General features: G+C 71.0%; 1 protein-coding gene across 3 annotated transcripts in view; it reads right to left on the bottom strand.

Moving 5' to 3' along the window:
• The window catches only part of LOC102453690 (uncharacterized), a 31230-nt gene that overhangs the window by 2613 nt on the left and 12608 nt on the right, over positions 1-16009 (bottom strand). For 2 of the 3 annotated variants that reach the window (XM_089769774.1, XM_089769777.1), the window contains exons 7-17: positions 15314-15481; positions 13397-13546; positions 12284-12415; positions 10443-10586; positions 9953-10099; positions 9620-9769; positions 9260-9406; positions 4204-4347; positions 3714-3860; positions 3291-3440; positions 2895-3041 (exon numbers count right to left, since the gene is read on the bottom strand). In XM_089769774.1, coding sequence (XP_089625900.1) covers positions 2895-3041; positions 3291-3440; positions 3714-3860; positions 4204-4347; positions 9260-9406; positions 9620-9769; positions 9953-10099; positions 10443-10586; positions 12284-12415; positions 13397-13546; positions 15314-15481 — 1626 coding nt within the window. The remainder of the gene's footprint in view (positions 1-2894; positions 3042-3290; positions 3441-3713; positions 3861-4203; positions 4348-9259; positions 9407-9619; positions 9770-9952; positions 10100-10442; positions 10587-12283; positions 12416-13396; positions 13547-15313; positions 15482-16009) is intronic. The other variant, XM_089769775.1, reaches the window with a different exon arrangement.

The raw sequence follows: 16009 nt of genomic DNA, 5'->3' as shown, positions 1-16009 counted from the left end.
CGGCTGCAGACTGACCCCCCCCCCGCCTCTGGCCCTGCAACGGCTGCAGACTGACCCCCCCCCCCGCCTCTGGCCCTGCCACGGCCGCAGACTGACCCCCCCCCCCGCCTCTGGCCCTGCCACGGCCGCAGACTGACCCCCCCCCCCGCCTCTGGCCCTGCAACGGCTGCAGACTGACCCCCCCCACCGCCTCTGGCCCTGCCACGGCCGCAGACTGACCCCCCCCCCCCGCCTCTGGCCCTGCCACGGCTGCAGACTGACCCCCCCCCCCGCCTCTGGCCCTGCCACGGCCGCAGACTGACCCCCCCCCCCCGCCTCTGGCCCTGCCACGGCTGCAGACTGACCCCCCCCCCCGCCTCTGGCCCTGCCACGGCTGCAGACTGACCCCCCCCCCCCCCCCCCGGCCCTGGCACCTGCAGCCGGGAGCCCTCCCTGCTCAGGACCCAGGAGAGAGGGGAAAGTCGGAGCAGTGGGATCCTGCCAGGCTGGCTAAGGGGGCTGGAGTCCTGGTCCTCCCCGAGTGACCCCCACACCCCTCCTGGCTTAGCCAGGGCCCCTGCCCCTGCCTGGGGGAGGGTCTGCCGCCACCCAGGGGGATGCTGCTGCGTGGGGAGGCGAGTTCCCCAGCCTGTGGCCCCGCCCATACTCAACCCTGCTCTGCCCAGGCCTCGCCCCCTCTCCCCAGACCCCGCCCCTCTCTCCAGACCCCGCCCCTCTCTCCAGACCCCACCCCATCTTCCCAGACCCCGCCCCCTCTCTCCAGACCCTGCCCCCATCTCCCCAGACCCCGCCCCCTCTCTCCAGACCCCACCCCACCGTCTCCCCAGACCCCGCCCCCTCTCTCCAGACCCTGCCCCCATCTCCCCAGACCCCGCCCCCTCTCTCCAGACCCCACCCCACCGTCTCCCCAGACTCCGCCCCTCTCTCCAGACCCTGCCCCCATCTCCCCGGACCCCGCCCCCTCTCTCCAGACCCCACCCCACCGTCTCCCCAGACTCCGCCCCTCTCTCCAGACCCCGCCCCGTCTCCCCAGACTCCGCCCCCTCTTTCCAGACCCCGCCCCACCGTCTCCCCAGACCCTGCTCCCTCTCTCCAGATCCCCCCACCATCTCCCAAGACCCTGTCCCCCTCTCCCCAGACCCCGCCCCATCTCCCCAGACCCCGCCCCTCTCTCCAGACCCCACCCCATCTTCCCAGACCCCGCCCCCTCTCTCCAGACCCTGCCCCCATCTCCCCAGACCCCGCCCCCTCTCTCCAGACCCCACCCCACCGTCTCCCCAGACCCCGCCCCCTCTCTCCAGACCCTGCCCCCATCTCCCCAGACCCCGCCCCCTCTCTCCAGACCCCACCCCACCGTCTCCCCAGACTCCGCCCCTCTCTCCAGACCCTGCCCCCATCTCCCCGGACCCCGCCCCCTCTCTCCAGACCCCACCCCACCATCTCCCCAGACCCTGCCCCCTCTCTCCAGACCCCGCCCCGTCTCCCCAGACTCCGCCCCCTCTTTCCAGACCCCGCCCCACCGTCTCCCCAGACCCTGCTCCCTCTCTCCAGATCCCCCCACCATCTCCCAAGACCCTGTCCCCCTCTCTCCAGACCCCGCCCCATCTCCCCAGACCCCGCCCCACCATCTTACAAGACCCCGCCCCCTCTCTCCAGACCCCTCCCCCTCTCCCCAGACCCCGCCCCACCCTCTCCCCACTGGCTCCTTCGCTTCCCTCCCTCTCTCTGCTCCCTCCTTCCAGCCAAATCCCGGAACCCAAATGTGGCAAATGACGTTCACCCGCCTCCCCTCTCCTAAGGCAAAGGGCCAGGCTGTGGGGCCTGGGTGAGCGGAAGGCACCAAATGAAACCCCCCACATCTGGGAACAGACGAGTCCGTGGCGGGTTTGTTGCAGGGAGTAAAGGAACGGGAAGTGGCTGCTTCAGCTCTCTGGGCGCGAAGGGGGCGGTCCCGTCAAGGGAGGGGCGGGGAATCTTTTGGGGGGGGGGGCACTGACCCCCAGAAAAATCAGTCAGAGGCCTCACGGAATTGAAAAGCAAAAGATCCCGCCACTCGGCGACGTGGCCCCAAGGGAGACCCCCCCCGCGTGCCTCCCCGGTGGGAAGGGACCCCGAGGGAGGATTTACTCTTCTGGGGCCCAAGGCTAAGAGATTTCCTGGGCCCCTCCCTGAGCCCTAGAGATGGGCCAAATGAGGGGTTCAGTGAGTGGGAGACTGGACTGTGGTGCACGACTGGGCTGGGGGGAGGGACCTGGGGGTGCAGGAGCAGGCTGGGGGAAGGGTCTGGGGGGTGCAAGAGCAGGCTGGGGGGAGGAGTCTGGGGGGTGCACGACTGGGCTGGGGGAAGGGGGCTGGGGGATGCAGGAGCAGGCTGGGGGGAGGAGTCTGGGGGGTGCAGGAGCAGGCTGGGGGGAGGAGTCTGGGGGGTGCACGACTGGGCTGGGGGAAGGGGGCTGGGGGCTGCAGGAGCAGGCTGGGGGGAGGAGTCTGGGGGTGCAGGAGCAGGCTGGGGGAGGAGTCTGGGGGTGCACGACTGGGCTGGGGGAAGGGGGCTGGGGGCTGCAGGAGCAGGCTGGGGGGAGGAGTCTGGGGGGTGCAGGAGCAGGCTGGGGGGAAGGTTCTGGGGTTGCAGGAGCAGGCTGGGGGGAAGGTTCTGGGGGGTGCAGGAGCAGGCTGGGGGGAGGGGCCTGGGGGGTGCAGGACTGGGCTGGGGGGAGGAGCCTGGGGGGTGCAGGACCGGGCTGGGGGGAGGGGTCTGCACCGCTGCCCCCGGGACGTTGCTGCCCTCGTGCACACGCGCCGTGCCCAGGCTGTGTAAGAGCAGGGCTGGCAGGCCGGGTGACAGGCCGCGCGGAGGCAGCAGCCCGGGAAGTGGGGGGGGGCGGTGCCCGTACCTGTGCGCACGGCCACGCACGCCCGACCGCACCCCGTGTCACAGCACTTCTCGTGGCGCTCGCACACGTGGTCGTCCAGACACCAGTTGGAGCGGCGCTGCCTCGGGTCGCTGCAGGGCGCTGCCTGGGGACAGGCCCCGGGGTGCGCTGGGGAGGGACAAGCGGCACAATGAACCCCCCATGCAGGTGAGTCCCTCCATCTCCACCTGCCCTGAGAACTGCCCGGGGGGAGGGGGGGGTGTCCCGGCCTGACTCTGCCCCTCCTGCCCCCGCCCTCTGCAGACCCCTGCTCACTCCCAGCTCCTGCCCCCCTCCCTGCCCGGCCCTTCTCTCCCGTCTGCCCGGGGCGGGCAGGGCACCGGGGGCTGCCCATGGGGCGTCTCTGCAGCTGGTTACCTCGGTAGGGGGGCACGCAGTGCATGGCACAGCCGGCGAAGCAGCATTTGTCCTGCCGGGGGCAATCCCGGTCGTGAGCGCACGTGTCCCGCTCGGTGCACGGCACCAGGGTCTGCCAGGGCTTCTGCTTGGGGCACGCGCCGGGCTTCTCTGGCGAGAGAGGGGGGAGATTTGGCTGCTGAACAGGGCGCCCCAGGGTCACGGCGTCCCCACGTGCCCGGCACAGCAGCCGTGCCAGCCTGCTCCCCACTGCCCCTCGGGGCTGCCTGGGACCCCTAGCCCCTGGCACGAGGCCACCCAGGCCCCTGTGCTGCTAGTGGGGCAGGCGAGGCTCTGGGCAGCACGCCCAGATCCGCAGCCCACAGGCCGGACACAGCGGGACATGGCCCCCTTGCACCAGCCAGCCCCTGGCACTCTGGTTACCTTTCTCTGGGGCCCGGCACCTCCGGCCACACCCCGTGGCACAGCACTTCTGGTCCCCCGCACACTCCTTGTCCTCCTTGCACGAGGACTTGCACGAGGGCGACGTGGACGTGGTCCCGTCCGTCAGGGGGCAGACGCCGGGCTTCTCTGCAAGCAGGAGGCAGAGGAGTGAGGGGGCTCCCCGGGGGGTGAGCCCCCCTCCCCAGCAGGGCCGCAGCCTGGCTCTCCTGGTGCTGCTGCTCCGTGCCGGGAGCGAGCCGGGGCCGGGTCACGCTGGCTCTGCCTCGGCGCTCGGCTGGCCACCGTCTGGGGGAGCCTGGGGCCCGTGCCAGCCTGGCCCTGCTGGGTCCCACCCACCCCCACGCCGGCGGGTTGCCCTGCTGGCCCCAGCCCTGCGGCCGTGGCTGGGCCTTCCCTCCCGACCAGCGTCTCGTGGCCCGGCCGGGGGGAGACGCCAGGGCCTGGCGGGACGCGCTGAGCTGCCTCCTACCTTCCGAAGGGGCCAAGCACTCGTGGTCACAGCCGCGCAGGCAGCACTTCTGGGCCCCGGGGCACTCGCCGTCCCCGTGGCACCGGGCCTCGCACTCGTAGCTGAAGTAGAGGCCGTTGGTCACGGGGCAGAATCCAGACTTCCCTGGGCAGACAGAGGCCGGGGGGTCACGGGGCTGGGCAGAGGCGGCCGGGCAGGCCCTGAGCCCGCTGGGGAAGGGTGGCAGGAGAAGGGAGGGTCCCTGGGCTGGCTGCCGGTGATCAGGCTGTGGGGCTGGGTGGGCGAGGCCGGGTGCTGCCAGCCTCAGGACGAGGGCGAGCGGGGGAGGCTGGCGCACTCGGCCCAGGATGTATAAGGCCCCGAGCCCCCTCCATTTTGTCTCCATCCCGGCGGCTCCCCTCTGCCGACACTGGCTACAAGCTGAAGCGCTACACGAAGGACTGAACGACCCGGCCACGCTGTGGCTGCTTCTCCCCACACGCCACTGCAGCCGCCAGCTCGTCCCACGTCTGCTCCCCACCGGTGGCGTTTGCTTTGGGTGCCGCGAACAACTCGCGCTCTCCCCCTTCCTTTGCCAACGCCCCCCAGGCCTGGGCCGCCGAGGGACGGGCGCAGCGCCAGGGCAGTCGAGAAACCCGCTTCGCTACCGCGTCCTTCTACAGAGAGCGGCGCGGTGTCCCCGGCCAGGGCGCCAAGGGGACGTGGCCAGGCAGGGGGACGGAAAGACAAGCACTACCCCGGGGACAGAAAGGGCCGGCCTCTGAGTGTTGTAGGGTGGTGAGGAGCAAGCCAAGGGACCCTCGCGTGGCCAGCTCTGGGGAAGGAAGGGAGGCCGTCCCTTCAAGGCGGGGCTGCGGAATCTCTTTTGGGTCAGGGCCACTGACCCACAGAAAAGTCAGTCAGAGAATGGTCCCCTGCACGGCCATTTCCCAGCGGGGTACTGGGGGAGCAGCAGCCGCTTCCCCCCGCCAGGCGGAGCCCGTGGGCCGAATCCAGCTCGTGGGCCGCAGGTACCCACCCCTGCTCTAAGGCCTCTTTCCCAAGGAGGGGGAAGCAGAGCGGGGCTGGCCGGACACTTGGAAGCCGAGTTTGTCCTGCAGTAACGAGGGGGGACGTGGCAGGTTGCACGTACAGGCTGCAGGTCTGAGCGCCAAGCCCCTGAGGCCAGGCGGAGCCGCTCGATCCGGCCAGGAGGGCGCGGAGACGGGGTTTAATAACCCACCGATGCCTGTGGTGTAGCGGGGGGGGGGCTCTCTGCCCTGTGACCCGGGCCCCCCTGCGCGGTGAGGTGAGATTCCCACTGACCCACCCACATGCGGTGTCAGGACCTTGCTGGCTGCTGTGCTTGGGCTGTGGGCTGTGACTGACCCCTACTGGCCCCTGCCTGTGAGCACGGCCCAGCAGGGGGGCTGCCTAAGTCAGGTAGACAAAGACCCAACCAGTCAGAGGAGCTGAGGGCAGCCGGGGAACTAAGGAAGTGAGTGTTGGGGGAAGGGACAGTGGCTGGCTAAGGGTGTTGGGTGAAGGGAACAGGCTAAGCTGAGGGCTGAGGGCTAGGGGCGATGGACCCCCCCAATCCAAGGGGTCTGAGGCATCCTGGCCCTGACTCCTGTAGCAATATCACGCCTGTGCTGGGCTGTATCCTGAAGGAGCAATAACCCCTCTCTACTCTCTGGCTGGCGGAGTCTGTTCTTGCTGCTACGGGGCTGCAGGATTTTGGGGAACCCCGACTCGGCGTCACAGTGGTGGCAGCGGTGGGATGCACCCCGTGGATGGAGCTTCCAGCGGCAAGTGACGGGGAGCAGTAGAAGGAAGGGGCTTCCAAGAGCCAGATGTGCTGGAGACAGAGCGAGGCGATACCAGGAGTCGTGGGGCGCTGCAGCACTTGGTGAGTCTGCACCCTGGGGACCGGCGGACGGGGAGATGGCCTACGCCCGACTCCTGAGAGCAGAGCTGGTGGGGCTGTGCAGAGGGAGGGGCCTGCCCGTGGGGAAAGCAACCAAGGCCCAGGACTGCCCGGCTGGAAGAGAATGACCCGTCCAGGGGCCTGGATCCTGTCCCCGCAGGGAGCAGCCAGACCCCCCTGGGAGTGCCTCAGGCTCTCAGACCGGCCAGACAGACGCGGTGCAGCAGCAGTTCGTCCAGGGCGGGGCCCAGCCCGGCAGCGCGGCGGCAGCTGGAGATCGAGCTGCGGATGAAGGAGTTGGAGGTACGGGACCGGAGAGAGGAGCGCCAGGACCGAGAGGCAGCGGCTGCACGAGCTGGCCATGGCGGAGCGGAGAAGCGGAGGGGCCCGGCTGCGGTGAGTGGGGCGGCCAGACACTTGGAGAAGCTTGTGTTGGCCCCATGTAAGAATGTGGGGGACACGGACGGTTCCTCAGCTCCTGTGAGCGGCACCAGCTCCCCCAGCAGACCGGCTGCAACAACCCCCCCCCCCCGTGCTGGATCAGGAGGCCGCAGGGGGCTCAAGCAGCTGGAGGATCTGCAGCCGGGCGCCTACGAACGGTCAAACAGACCCTGCTGCACAAGTCGGGCTGACCGAGACATACAGGAGGAAGTTCCGGGGGGCGCAGAGGGGACAGGGGAGACCCATGTGGACCTGGCCTCCCGCCTGGCGCAATCCTGCCGCAAGTGGGTGTCTGGAGTCGGAGCCCAGACCGCAGAGGAGCTGCTCAAGCTGGTCATGATGGAGCAGTTCTATGAAGCGTGCCCACCCAAACTGAGGCTGTGGCTCAAGGACCGGAGACCAGAGAACCCCCAGGAGGCCGGGAGACTGGCGGATGAGTTCACGGAGAGCCGGTCCGGGTGTGAACGGGAGTCCCGGAGAGAAAGGGAACCGCGCAGAGACCGGATCTCGGCTGAGCGACGGAGGGAGTCAACTACGGGGCGAGACCAAGGAACAGGTCGTCTGCGCCCCAGAGAACCAGCCAGGGCCTGGACAGAGACAGCCCAAAGCCTAACTTGCCATCGCTGTGGGCAAAAAGGCCACAAGAGGGCTCAGTGCACCAGGTCCCAGGACCGGGGACTTTCCAGGGTTAACTGGCTGGGGCGGGAGGAAGGGCAGGCTGCCCCAGAGGCAGGGGCTGGCAGGCAAACCTCAGCTCAGAGAGAGGGGAAGGATGCTCAGTGCCCCTCCCCTGGGAGGTCCGACCCTCGGGAGGCGGATTTCTCCGTGTACCGGGTGGGGGCAGGGCGGAGCGAGAGCCTCGTGCCCCGGCAGGTGGACGGCAGGGAGGTGACGGGCCACTGGGACACGGGGCGGAGGTGACGCTGGCCCGGCCCGAGGTCGTAGCCCCAGACCACATGGTGCCCAACACTCAGCTGACCCTGAGGGGCACAGAGGGGACCCGTTTAAGGTGCCCGTATGCCGGGTGCATCTGAAATGGGGGGCTAAGGGGGCCCCAGGGAAGTGGGGGGTCACTGGCACTTGCCCACAGAGGTGCTGATGGGGGTGACCTAGAGGAATGGCCAGAAGGACCCCACAGGACCCTGGTCACCACCCGTAGCCAGAGCCAGCGAGGGGCTGGCGGCCCTGACCCAGGGGAGGGCTCCCTGCAGGGGGCTCAGGGCCCCGTCCCAGCAGACATGGGGCCCAGCAGGGCTAGAGCCCCGGACCCAGGCAAGGGGGGGAACAGGTCTCTGTCCAGGCAGACACGGTGGCAGACGCGCTGCTGGCCCTGTTCAGCGGGGGGTTCCCCCAGGAGTCCTCACGGACCAGGGATCCCACCTCATGTCGGCCCCGCTCCGGTGCCTGTGGGAGACGCACGGGGCCCGGCTCCCCTGGACCCCAGCATAGGGCGCCCGGCCCAGCGGGCTGGTGGGGAGGTGCCAGGGGACCCTGGTGCAGATGCTGGAGGCCTTTGTGCACCAACACCCACAGAACTGGGACAAGTGCCTGCCCCCCTGCTGTCTGCACACAGGGAGGGGCCCCGAGGGTCTGCCAGGCTCTCCCTGACGGAGCCAGGGTGCAGAAGGGGGAGGCCCCCCCGGGCTTGCTGAGTTATGGGGGGGCGGGAGACCCCCCCGGATGGAGCATCGGGGGCGGGGGACGTCCTGGCTTTCCGGGAAGGCTCGCTGAGCTCGTGGGCCCGGCCAGAGAGATGCCCGAGCTCAGTGTTAGGGCTGGTACGACCGCAGAGAATGGGCCCATGCTGGGTCCCCCAAAGCTGGGCAAGAACCCCACAGCGGGAGTCGGCTCCTGCAGGGCAGCGCTGGCCCAAGCCAAGGGGGGCGCCAGTGTCACCGCGGCGGCTTTACCGGCGGGGGCCTGGCCTTCCCCAGGGCACAAGCGGAGCGACCCTGCTCAGTTCGCTCTCGGAGGGGGAGAGGCGTGAGGCGGGGGGGGGGTCTGCTCTGTGACCCGGGCCCCCTGCGCGGTGCTGGGATTCCCACGGACCCCCCACATGCGGTGTCAGGACCTGGCTGGCTGCTGTGCTTGGGCTGTGACTGACCCCTACTGGCCCCTGCCTGTGAGCACGGCCCAGCCGGGGCGGGGGGGGTAGACGAAGACCCAAGCGGTCAGAGGAGCTGAGGGCAGCCGGGGAACTGAGGAAGTGAGAGTTGGGGAAGGGACAGTGGCTGGCTAAGAAAGACGAAGGGAACAGGCTAAGCTGGGGGCTGGCGGTGTCGGGGGCTGGCAGAGGCGGGACCGGTCGGACCGTGCCAGTGCCAGCGCCAGTCCGCGGGGCAGGGCGCCCTGGAGATGGGCTGGTGCTGGGGGCTCCAGGTCAGCCCTGTGGGGCCCAGAGCAGTGACTGCCCAGCCTGCCCTTAGCCCGTGCCCAGCGCTGCAAGGGTCCCGGCCCGGGGCGGCCACAGCAGAGCCCGTGGACCCTGCTCCTGCTGCCCCAGGCTCCCAGTCCAGCTCACCCTGGGGGGGGGGGTCCCTGGCAGACCCAACTGCAGCCGCTGCTCCTGCCCTGCTGCCCCGGCACACGGCTCGTGAGCGCTGCCCTCGTGCACACGCGCCGTGCCCAGGCTGTGTAAGAGCAGGGCCCGCAGGCCGGGTCACAGGCCGCGCGGAGCTAGGAGCCGGGGGGAGGGGGCGGTGCCCGTACCTGTGCGCACGGCCACGCACGCCAGGCCACACGCCGTGTCGCAGCACTTCTCCAGGCGCTCGCACACGTGGTCGTCCAGACACCGGTTGGAGCGGCGCTGCCTCGGGTCGCTGCAGGGCGCTGCCCGGGGACAGGCCCCGGGGTGCTCTGGGGGGGGACAAGCGGCACAATGAACCCCCCATGAGAACTGCCCGGGGGGGGGGTGACCCGGCCTGACTCTGCCCCTCCTGCCCCCGCCCTCTGCAGACCCCTGCTCACTCCCAGCTCCTGCCCCCCTCCCTGCCCGGCCCTTCTCTCCCGTCTGCCCGGGGCGGGCAGGGCACCGGGGGCTGCCCATGGGGCGTCTCTGCAGCTGGTTACCTCGGTAGGGGGGCACGCAGTGCATGGCACAGCCGGCGAAGCAGCATTTGTCCTGCCGGGGGCAATCCCGGTCGTGAGCGCACGTGTCCCGCTCGGTGCACGGCACCAGGGTCTGCCAGGGCTTCTGCTTGGGGCACGCGCCGGGCTTCTCTGGCGAGAGGGGGGAGATTTGGCTGCTGAACAGGGCGCCCCAGGGTCACGGCGTGCCCACGTCCTGGGGCAGTGCCCCCCCTCCAGCCCTCGTGTCATGCCCCCCCAGGCTGGAGGGCTCCTGGCCCGTGGGAGCGCTGCCCCCCAGCGGGCGAGGGAGCCAGCCCCTGGGGCTCTGGTTACCTTTCTCTGGGGCCCGGCACCTCCGGCCACACCCCGTGGCACAGCACTTCTGGTGCCCCGCACACTCCTTGTCCTCCTTGCACGAGGACTTGCACGAGGGCGACGTGGACGTGGTCCCGTCCGTCAGGGGGCAGACGCCGGGCTTCTCTGCAAGCAGGAGGCAGAGGAGTGAGGGGGCTCCCCGGGGGCGAGCCCCCCTCCCCAGCAGGGCCGCAGCCTGGCTCTCCTGGTGCTGCTGCTCCGTGCCGGGAGCGAGCCGGGGCCGGGTCACGCTGGCTCTGCCTCGGCGCTCGGCTGGCCACCGTCTGGGGGAGCCTGGGGCCCGTGCCAGCCTGGCCCTGCTGGGTCCCACCCACCCCCACGCCGGTGGGTTGGCCCTGCTGGCCCCAGCCCTGCGGCCGTGGCTGGGCCTTCCCTCCCGACCAGCGTCTCGTGGCCCGGCCGGGGGGAGACGCCAGGGCCTGGCGGGACGCGCTGAGCTGCCTCCTACCTTCCGAAGGGGCCAAGCACTCGTGGTCACAGCCGCGCAGGCAGCACTTCTGGGCCCCGGGGCACTCGCCGTCCCCGTGGCACCGGGCCTCGCACTCGTAGCTGAAGTAGAGGCCGTTGGTCACGGGGCAGAATCCAGACTTCCCTGGGCAGACAGAGGCCGGGGGTCACGGGGCTGGGCAGAGGCGGCCGGGGGAGGCTGGGGGAGGGGTGCCTGCCTTTCAATTTGGGATTCGGAGGGATCGGCCGCTGGCCATGGGGGAGATGTGGGGCAGCAATGGGCCTGGGCATGTGGCTGGTGCTGTGGGATGGGGAGCAGCATCTCCTGGTGCGATTGCTCCGTGAAGTGCTGCAGGGGGGGGGGGGCTGTTGGAGGGTGGCCTGTGCGGAGGGGGGCTGTTGGAGGGTGGCCTGTGCGGAGGGGGGCTGTCGGAGGGTGGCCTGTGCGGGGGGGGCTGTTGGAGGGTGGCCTGTGCGGGGGGGGGGGGCTGTCGGAGGATAGCCTGTGCGGGGGGGGGGGGGGCTGTCGGAGGGTGGCCTGTGCGGGAGGCGCTGTCGGAGGGTGGCCTGTGCGGGGGGGGGGCTGTCGGAGGGTGGCCTGTGCAGGGGGGGGGGGCGCTGTCGGAGGGTGGCATGTGCGGGAGGGGCTGTCGGAGGGTGGCCTGTGCGGGGGGGGCTGTCGGAGGGTGGCCTGTACGGGGGGGCTGTCGGAGGGTGGCCTGTTCGGGGGGGGCTGTCGGAGGGTGGCCTCTGCGGGGGGGGGCTGTCGGAGGGTGGCCTGTGCGGGGGGGCTGTCGGAGGGTGGCCTCTGCGGGGGGGGGGGGGGGCTGTCGGAGGGTGGCCTGTGCGGGGGGGGGGGGGGGGCTGTCGGAGGGTGGCCTGTGCGGGGGGGCTGTCGGAGGGTGGCCTGTGCGGGGGGGGGGCTGTCGGAGGGTGGCCTCTGTGGGGGGGGGGCTGTCGGAGGGTGGCCTGTGCGGGGGGGGGGCTGTCGGAGGGTGGCCTGTGCGGGGGGGGCTGTCGGAGGGTGGCCTGTGTGGGCAGGGGCAGGCAGGCGTGCTGGGTGTGGCTGGGTCGGTGCCAGGCCCGGGCAGTGAGCAGCCGGTTTCTAAGTAATGTGCCATGTATTGATGCTGTCGGGGGTGCCCCCTCCCTCCCCCAGGCAACCGGCTGCAGCCTGGGCCGTGGGCTGTCTGGTCTCCCCGCCCGGCCCTGGGCCGTGGGCTGTCTGGTCTCCCCGCCCGGCCCTGGGCCGTGGGCTGTCTGGTCTCCCCGCCCGGCCCTGGGCCGTGGGCTGTCTGGTCTCCCTGCCCGTCCCTGGGCCGTGGGCTGTCTGGTCTCCCCGCCCGTCCCTGGGCCGTGGGCTGTCTGGTCTCCCCGCCCGTCCCTGGGCCGTGGGCTGTCTGGTCTCTCCGCCCGTCCCTGGGCCGTGGGCTGTCTGGTCTCCCCGCCCGTCCCTGGGCCGTGGGCTGTCTGGTCTCCCCGCCCGTCCCTGGGCCGTGGGCTGTCTGGTCTCCCCGCCCGTCCCTGGGCCGTGGGCTGTCTGGTCTCTCCGCCCGTCCCTGGGCCGTGGGCTGTCTGGTCTCCCCGCCCGGCCCTGGGTCGTGGGCTGTCTGGTCTCCCCGCCCGGCCCTGGGCCGTGGGCTGTCTGGTCTCCCCGCCCGTCCCTGGGCCGTGGGCTGTCTGGTCTCCCCGCCCGGCCCTGGGCCGTGGGCTGTCTGGTCTCCCCGCCCGGCCCTGGGCCGTGGGCTGTCTGGTCTCTCCGCCCGGCCCTGGGCCGTGGGCTGTCTGGTCTCCCCGCCCGTCCCTGGGCTGGCCCGAGGCTGTTCTCCCGCCCGGCCTCACCTGCGCCCTGCGCCGGGCACTTGGCCTGGCACCGATGGTGGCAGCAGCTCTGTGCTCTCGGGCAGTCGCGGTCCCCGTGGCATCGCTGCCCCCCGTGGCCCTTGGGGACGGCGGGGCCCGCGCCGGGGTCCCCTGCAACACAGGGCGGTCACAGGGCCGTGGTGCCCCCCCGCTGGCACAGGGAACAGGGCTGGCGAACCACCCTGCTCTCCAGCTAGCCTCAGCCACGGCGGTCCATGGGCCCCGCCAGCTCTCTGCGCACTGCTGCCCCGCCCAGCCCGGCCCTCGGCCCTCACTGCCCCAGTGCCAGGCCCGGCCCGTAACGCTGGGGCCCCCACCCGAGGGCCACAGGCTCCAGGGAAGCCCGGCTCCGGCCCCTGGGGGGGCGCCGCTCAGCCTGGCCCCTGGCAGGCAGGGACAGGTGGGCAGAGGTTGCCCCCGAGCAGCCCCCGGCTCGGGCCATCTCACCTGGCGCGCAGACGAAGCTGGAGCCTCAGCTGCCCCCTGCCCCAAATCCCTCGCCCCCCTCGGCCCTGCCGAGCCCCACGCCACCTCCTCCATGGGGAGACCAGCCCAGGTTTCGGGGCAGTCTGGGGCTGGAACCATGAAGGGACCAGTCTAAGGAGGGGCTGGAATTTAGGGGCCCAGGGACCCATCTCAAGGGGGCAGAGGCTGCCTGGCCCAGACTCCTGTAGCCACGACCCGTCTGTGCTGGGCGGGGTCCTGGAGAAGCAGTAACCCCCCCCCCCCCCGTTCTACTGGCTGGCGGAGTCTGTTCTGGCTGCTATGGGGGTGCAGGGTCGGGGAACCCCGATTGCGTGGTCACACGCAGCCCCTCCTCCTCGGCCATGTGCTCCAGCCCCCGAATCCGCTGGCCCCTCCAACGCGCCCCCACCCTTTGTATAGTGGGGGCCCAGAACTGGTCGCAACACTCCACACGTGGCCTCCCCAGTGCCGAATGGGCCAGGATTCGGGGTGGTCCCACGGGGAGCCCCCATCGCCTCGTGGCTAGGCCAGAGCTGCATTAGCCTGGGCGGAGCGGGGGGTGGGGACGCGCCCTACGCTGCCAGGACGCTTGCGAGGGGGGCTGCACGGTGGGGCCACGTTCCTCACCCGGTGGGACGGTTGCCACGTCCACGCAGGCCAGGCCACAGCCATTGCTGCAGCACCGCTGGGCGCCCGGGCAGTCGTGGTCAGAGTGGCACCTCTCCTCACAGGTGCCCACGGCTCCTTTGGGCAGCGCCGGGCAGTCTCCGGACCCCACTGCCAGACAGAGCCACAGGGTCAGAGCTGGGCCCGCAGCCCCGGGGCAGGAAGGGGGCCCTAGGGCCATGGGCCAGCCTGGCACGGCCTCCCCTCCGGGCGTAGCCCAACCCTGCTCCCGCCTCTTGCACGCCCGCCATGGGAAGGGGCGTCCCAGGCACAGGAGAGCCCTGCGCACTGCCCCATGGTGCGGGACCGGGGGCGTGTGGGGCCTGCAGCGAGGGGGGACTGGGGCCCACTGGGAGCTGCAGCCGTTCCCACAGCACTTCTGGGGGCCTGGGCGCCATTTCTCCTCACCGGCGCCGGTCCGTCCCTGCCGGCGGCTGGGCACTCGCCGGGCCTGGCTGGGCACAGGGCGCCCCGCTCAGCCAAAGCCTCCAGCTCGGTGGGACAGTGCACCAGGGCCCCCTTTGCCCCCTCCCCCTCCGCTGCGGGGACGCCAGTGAACTGGGCCTGGCCGGGGCGTCCTGGGGCTCGGGGGTATGTCCGGCGCCGCCCCATCCGGCGGGCCCCCGCGGCGTGGAGCTGGCCCGGCTCACCGGGAGGGCCTATTTGAAAGCATGGGATGGTGGGCGGGCGGAGCCCGCCCACCTTCTAAAAGCCCCTCCCCAACCTTATGGGAGGGACACTGGACCCATGTTCAATTGATTTCTTGGGACAAATAATGACTAAAGGATCAAGAAGTGCGGGCTAGAGGTTCAAAATAAGGGAGCCGGATGGGGACACCGAGCAGAGAACCCCGGACAGCGCCCACTGCTCCTCAAAGCTGTCGATGGAGCCAGTGGACGCCACCCAGAGGAACTCTGCCCGGATTCGTGACACGAGGGAGGAGCGGAAATAGGCCCCACAGTCGCAGAGAACCCCCTCGTCTAGCATCCTCCTCCTGCTGTTGTAGATGGCAGCTTTCGCCAAGGCCAGGAGGAGGTTGACGAGGAGGTCTCGCGACTTTGTGGGGCCACGGATTGGGTGTGCATAAATAAAAAGGTGAGGGGAAAAGTGCAGCCAGAACCTCAATAAGAGGTTCTGGAGGAGCCGGAATAGGGGCTGCAACCTGGCGCATTCAAGGTAGGCGTGCGCCAGGTTCTCCCTCACGCCGCAAAAGGGGCAGGTGTCTGGGATAGGGGTGAACCGCGCCAAGTACACGCCCGTGCTCACAGCCCCGTGAAGGAGCCGCCAACTGATGTCCCCGACGGGCTGCGGAATTAAGGTCGAATAAACGCTGGCCCATCGGGGTTCCCCACCCTCTATAGGTCTGAGGTAGTCCCGCCACTTTGTATCGGGGCGGGACACGAGGGTGGGGAAATGCAAAGCGTGGAGCACGAGCGTGTACAGCTGTTCCCTGGGCGCGGTCCGGAAACAGACCGGCTGCAGATTTTGCAGCCGGCTGGGGGTCCAAGGGTGGGGAGGCCGGGGGGGCCCGCGGGGCAGGGGCCCAATAAAGAGGGACGGAGGCTTTGCAGGAGGGGAGGGGCGGAGCGTTCCCTCTCGCAGGGCTCTCTGTAGGAGATCGCGAGCGGGCTGCGACAAAGCCGCCTTCACCTCCTGGAGTAGGCGCAGGGGGGTTCGAAGGGTGGAGAGCCCCATGCGTTGAGCGAGCGCTCGGGGATCCACCCAGTCCCCCCTGTCGTAGTCCAGGAGGTCCCCGACCATGGTGGTTTCTGCCAGGATCAGCCTCCGGCGCACCGAGGGAGACTCCGCCGCCTGCACGCACAAGGCTGGATTGTGGAGCAGGGGCTCCGCGAGGAGGTCTGCTCCCTCGGAGCTCACCGGGAGGGGCGCAGGCCTGCCGACACTCCGCTTCCGTCCGGAAGTTGTTGGCGTTCCCCCGGCAGCCGCGGTACCAGAACTGCTCGCAGCGCCGGGAGCTGGCGTTGTAGAAGTACCGGGGCGAGTAGGCGTCGCAGGGCCCCGCAAGGGGCGGCAGCTGGCAAATGTCTGGGGGCAGAGCAGACGGTGGGGGGCGGCACCAGCAACGAGAGCCCCGCTGGGGGCGCCGCGCACGCCCGAGCCGGGTCCCGCTGGGGCTGGGGGGAGCGGCCCTGCTCCAGCGCCCTCCCCGAACTGCCTCTGCCCCCCCCTGCCGGGGGACCCTTGCTGCGTCCCGGCCGGGGCCCTTTCCCTCCTGGCTGGGGCGGGGGTGCGGGGCGCTAAGTGGGGCCCTGAGCCCAGGGCGCTAGGGACTGGTGCCCCCGGGAGCCCCCCCCGTTTGTGCTGCAGAAGGGAGGCGTTAAACATGAGCCTGGCACTGAGTCGGGGGCTGCCGGCGCTAGGCCGGGGGGGGGGGGGGGCAGGTGCCAGAGCGCCAGGCCTAGATCCGGCGCCGATCCTCGCCCAGAGCCCAACTCGCAGCCGCTGCCCCTCCCCCTTCCCCGCGGGGTCCGGGGCCGCATCGCTCTCCTCCCGGGATCCTGTTTCCTGCCCCACTGGCCTCCTGCCTCTGCCCCGTGCCCCTCGCCCCCCCCC

The sequence above is a fragment of the Pelodiscus sinensis genome, chromosome 17 (genome assembly GCF_052426305.1).
Source record: "Pelodiscus sinensis isolate ZL-2025 chromosome 17, ASM5242630v1, whole genome shotgun sequence".
In the NCBI taxonomy this organism is placed as follows: Eukaryota; Metazoa; Chordata; order Testudines; family Trionychidae; genus Pelodiscus; species Pelodiscus sinensis.
The sequence above is the reverse complement of the archived record's forward strand: the minus strand, read 5'-3'. Positions and strand labels throughout refer to the sequence as shown.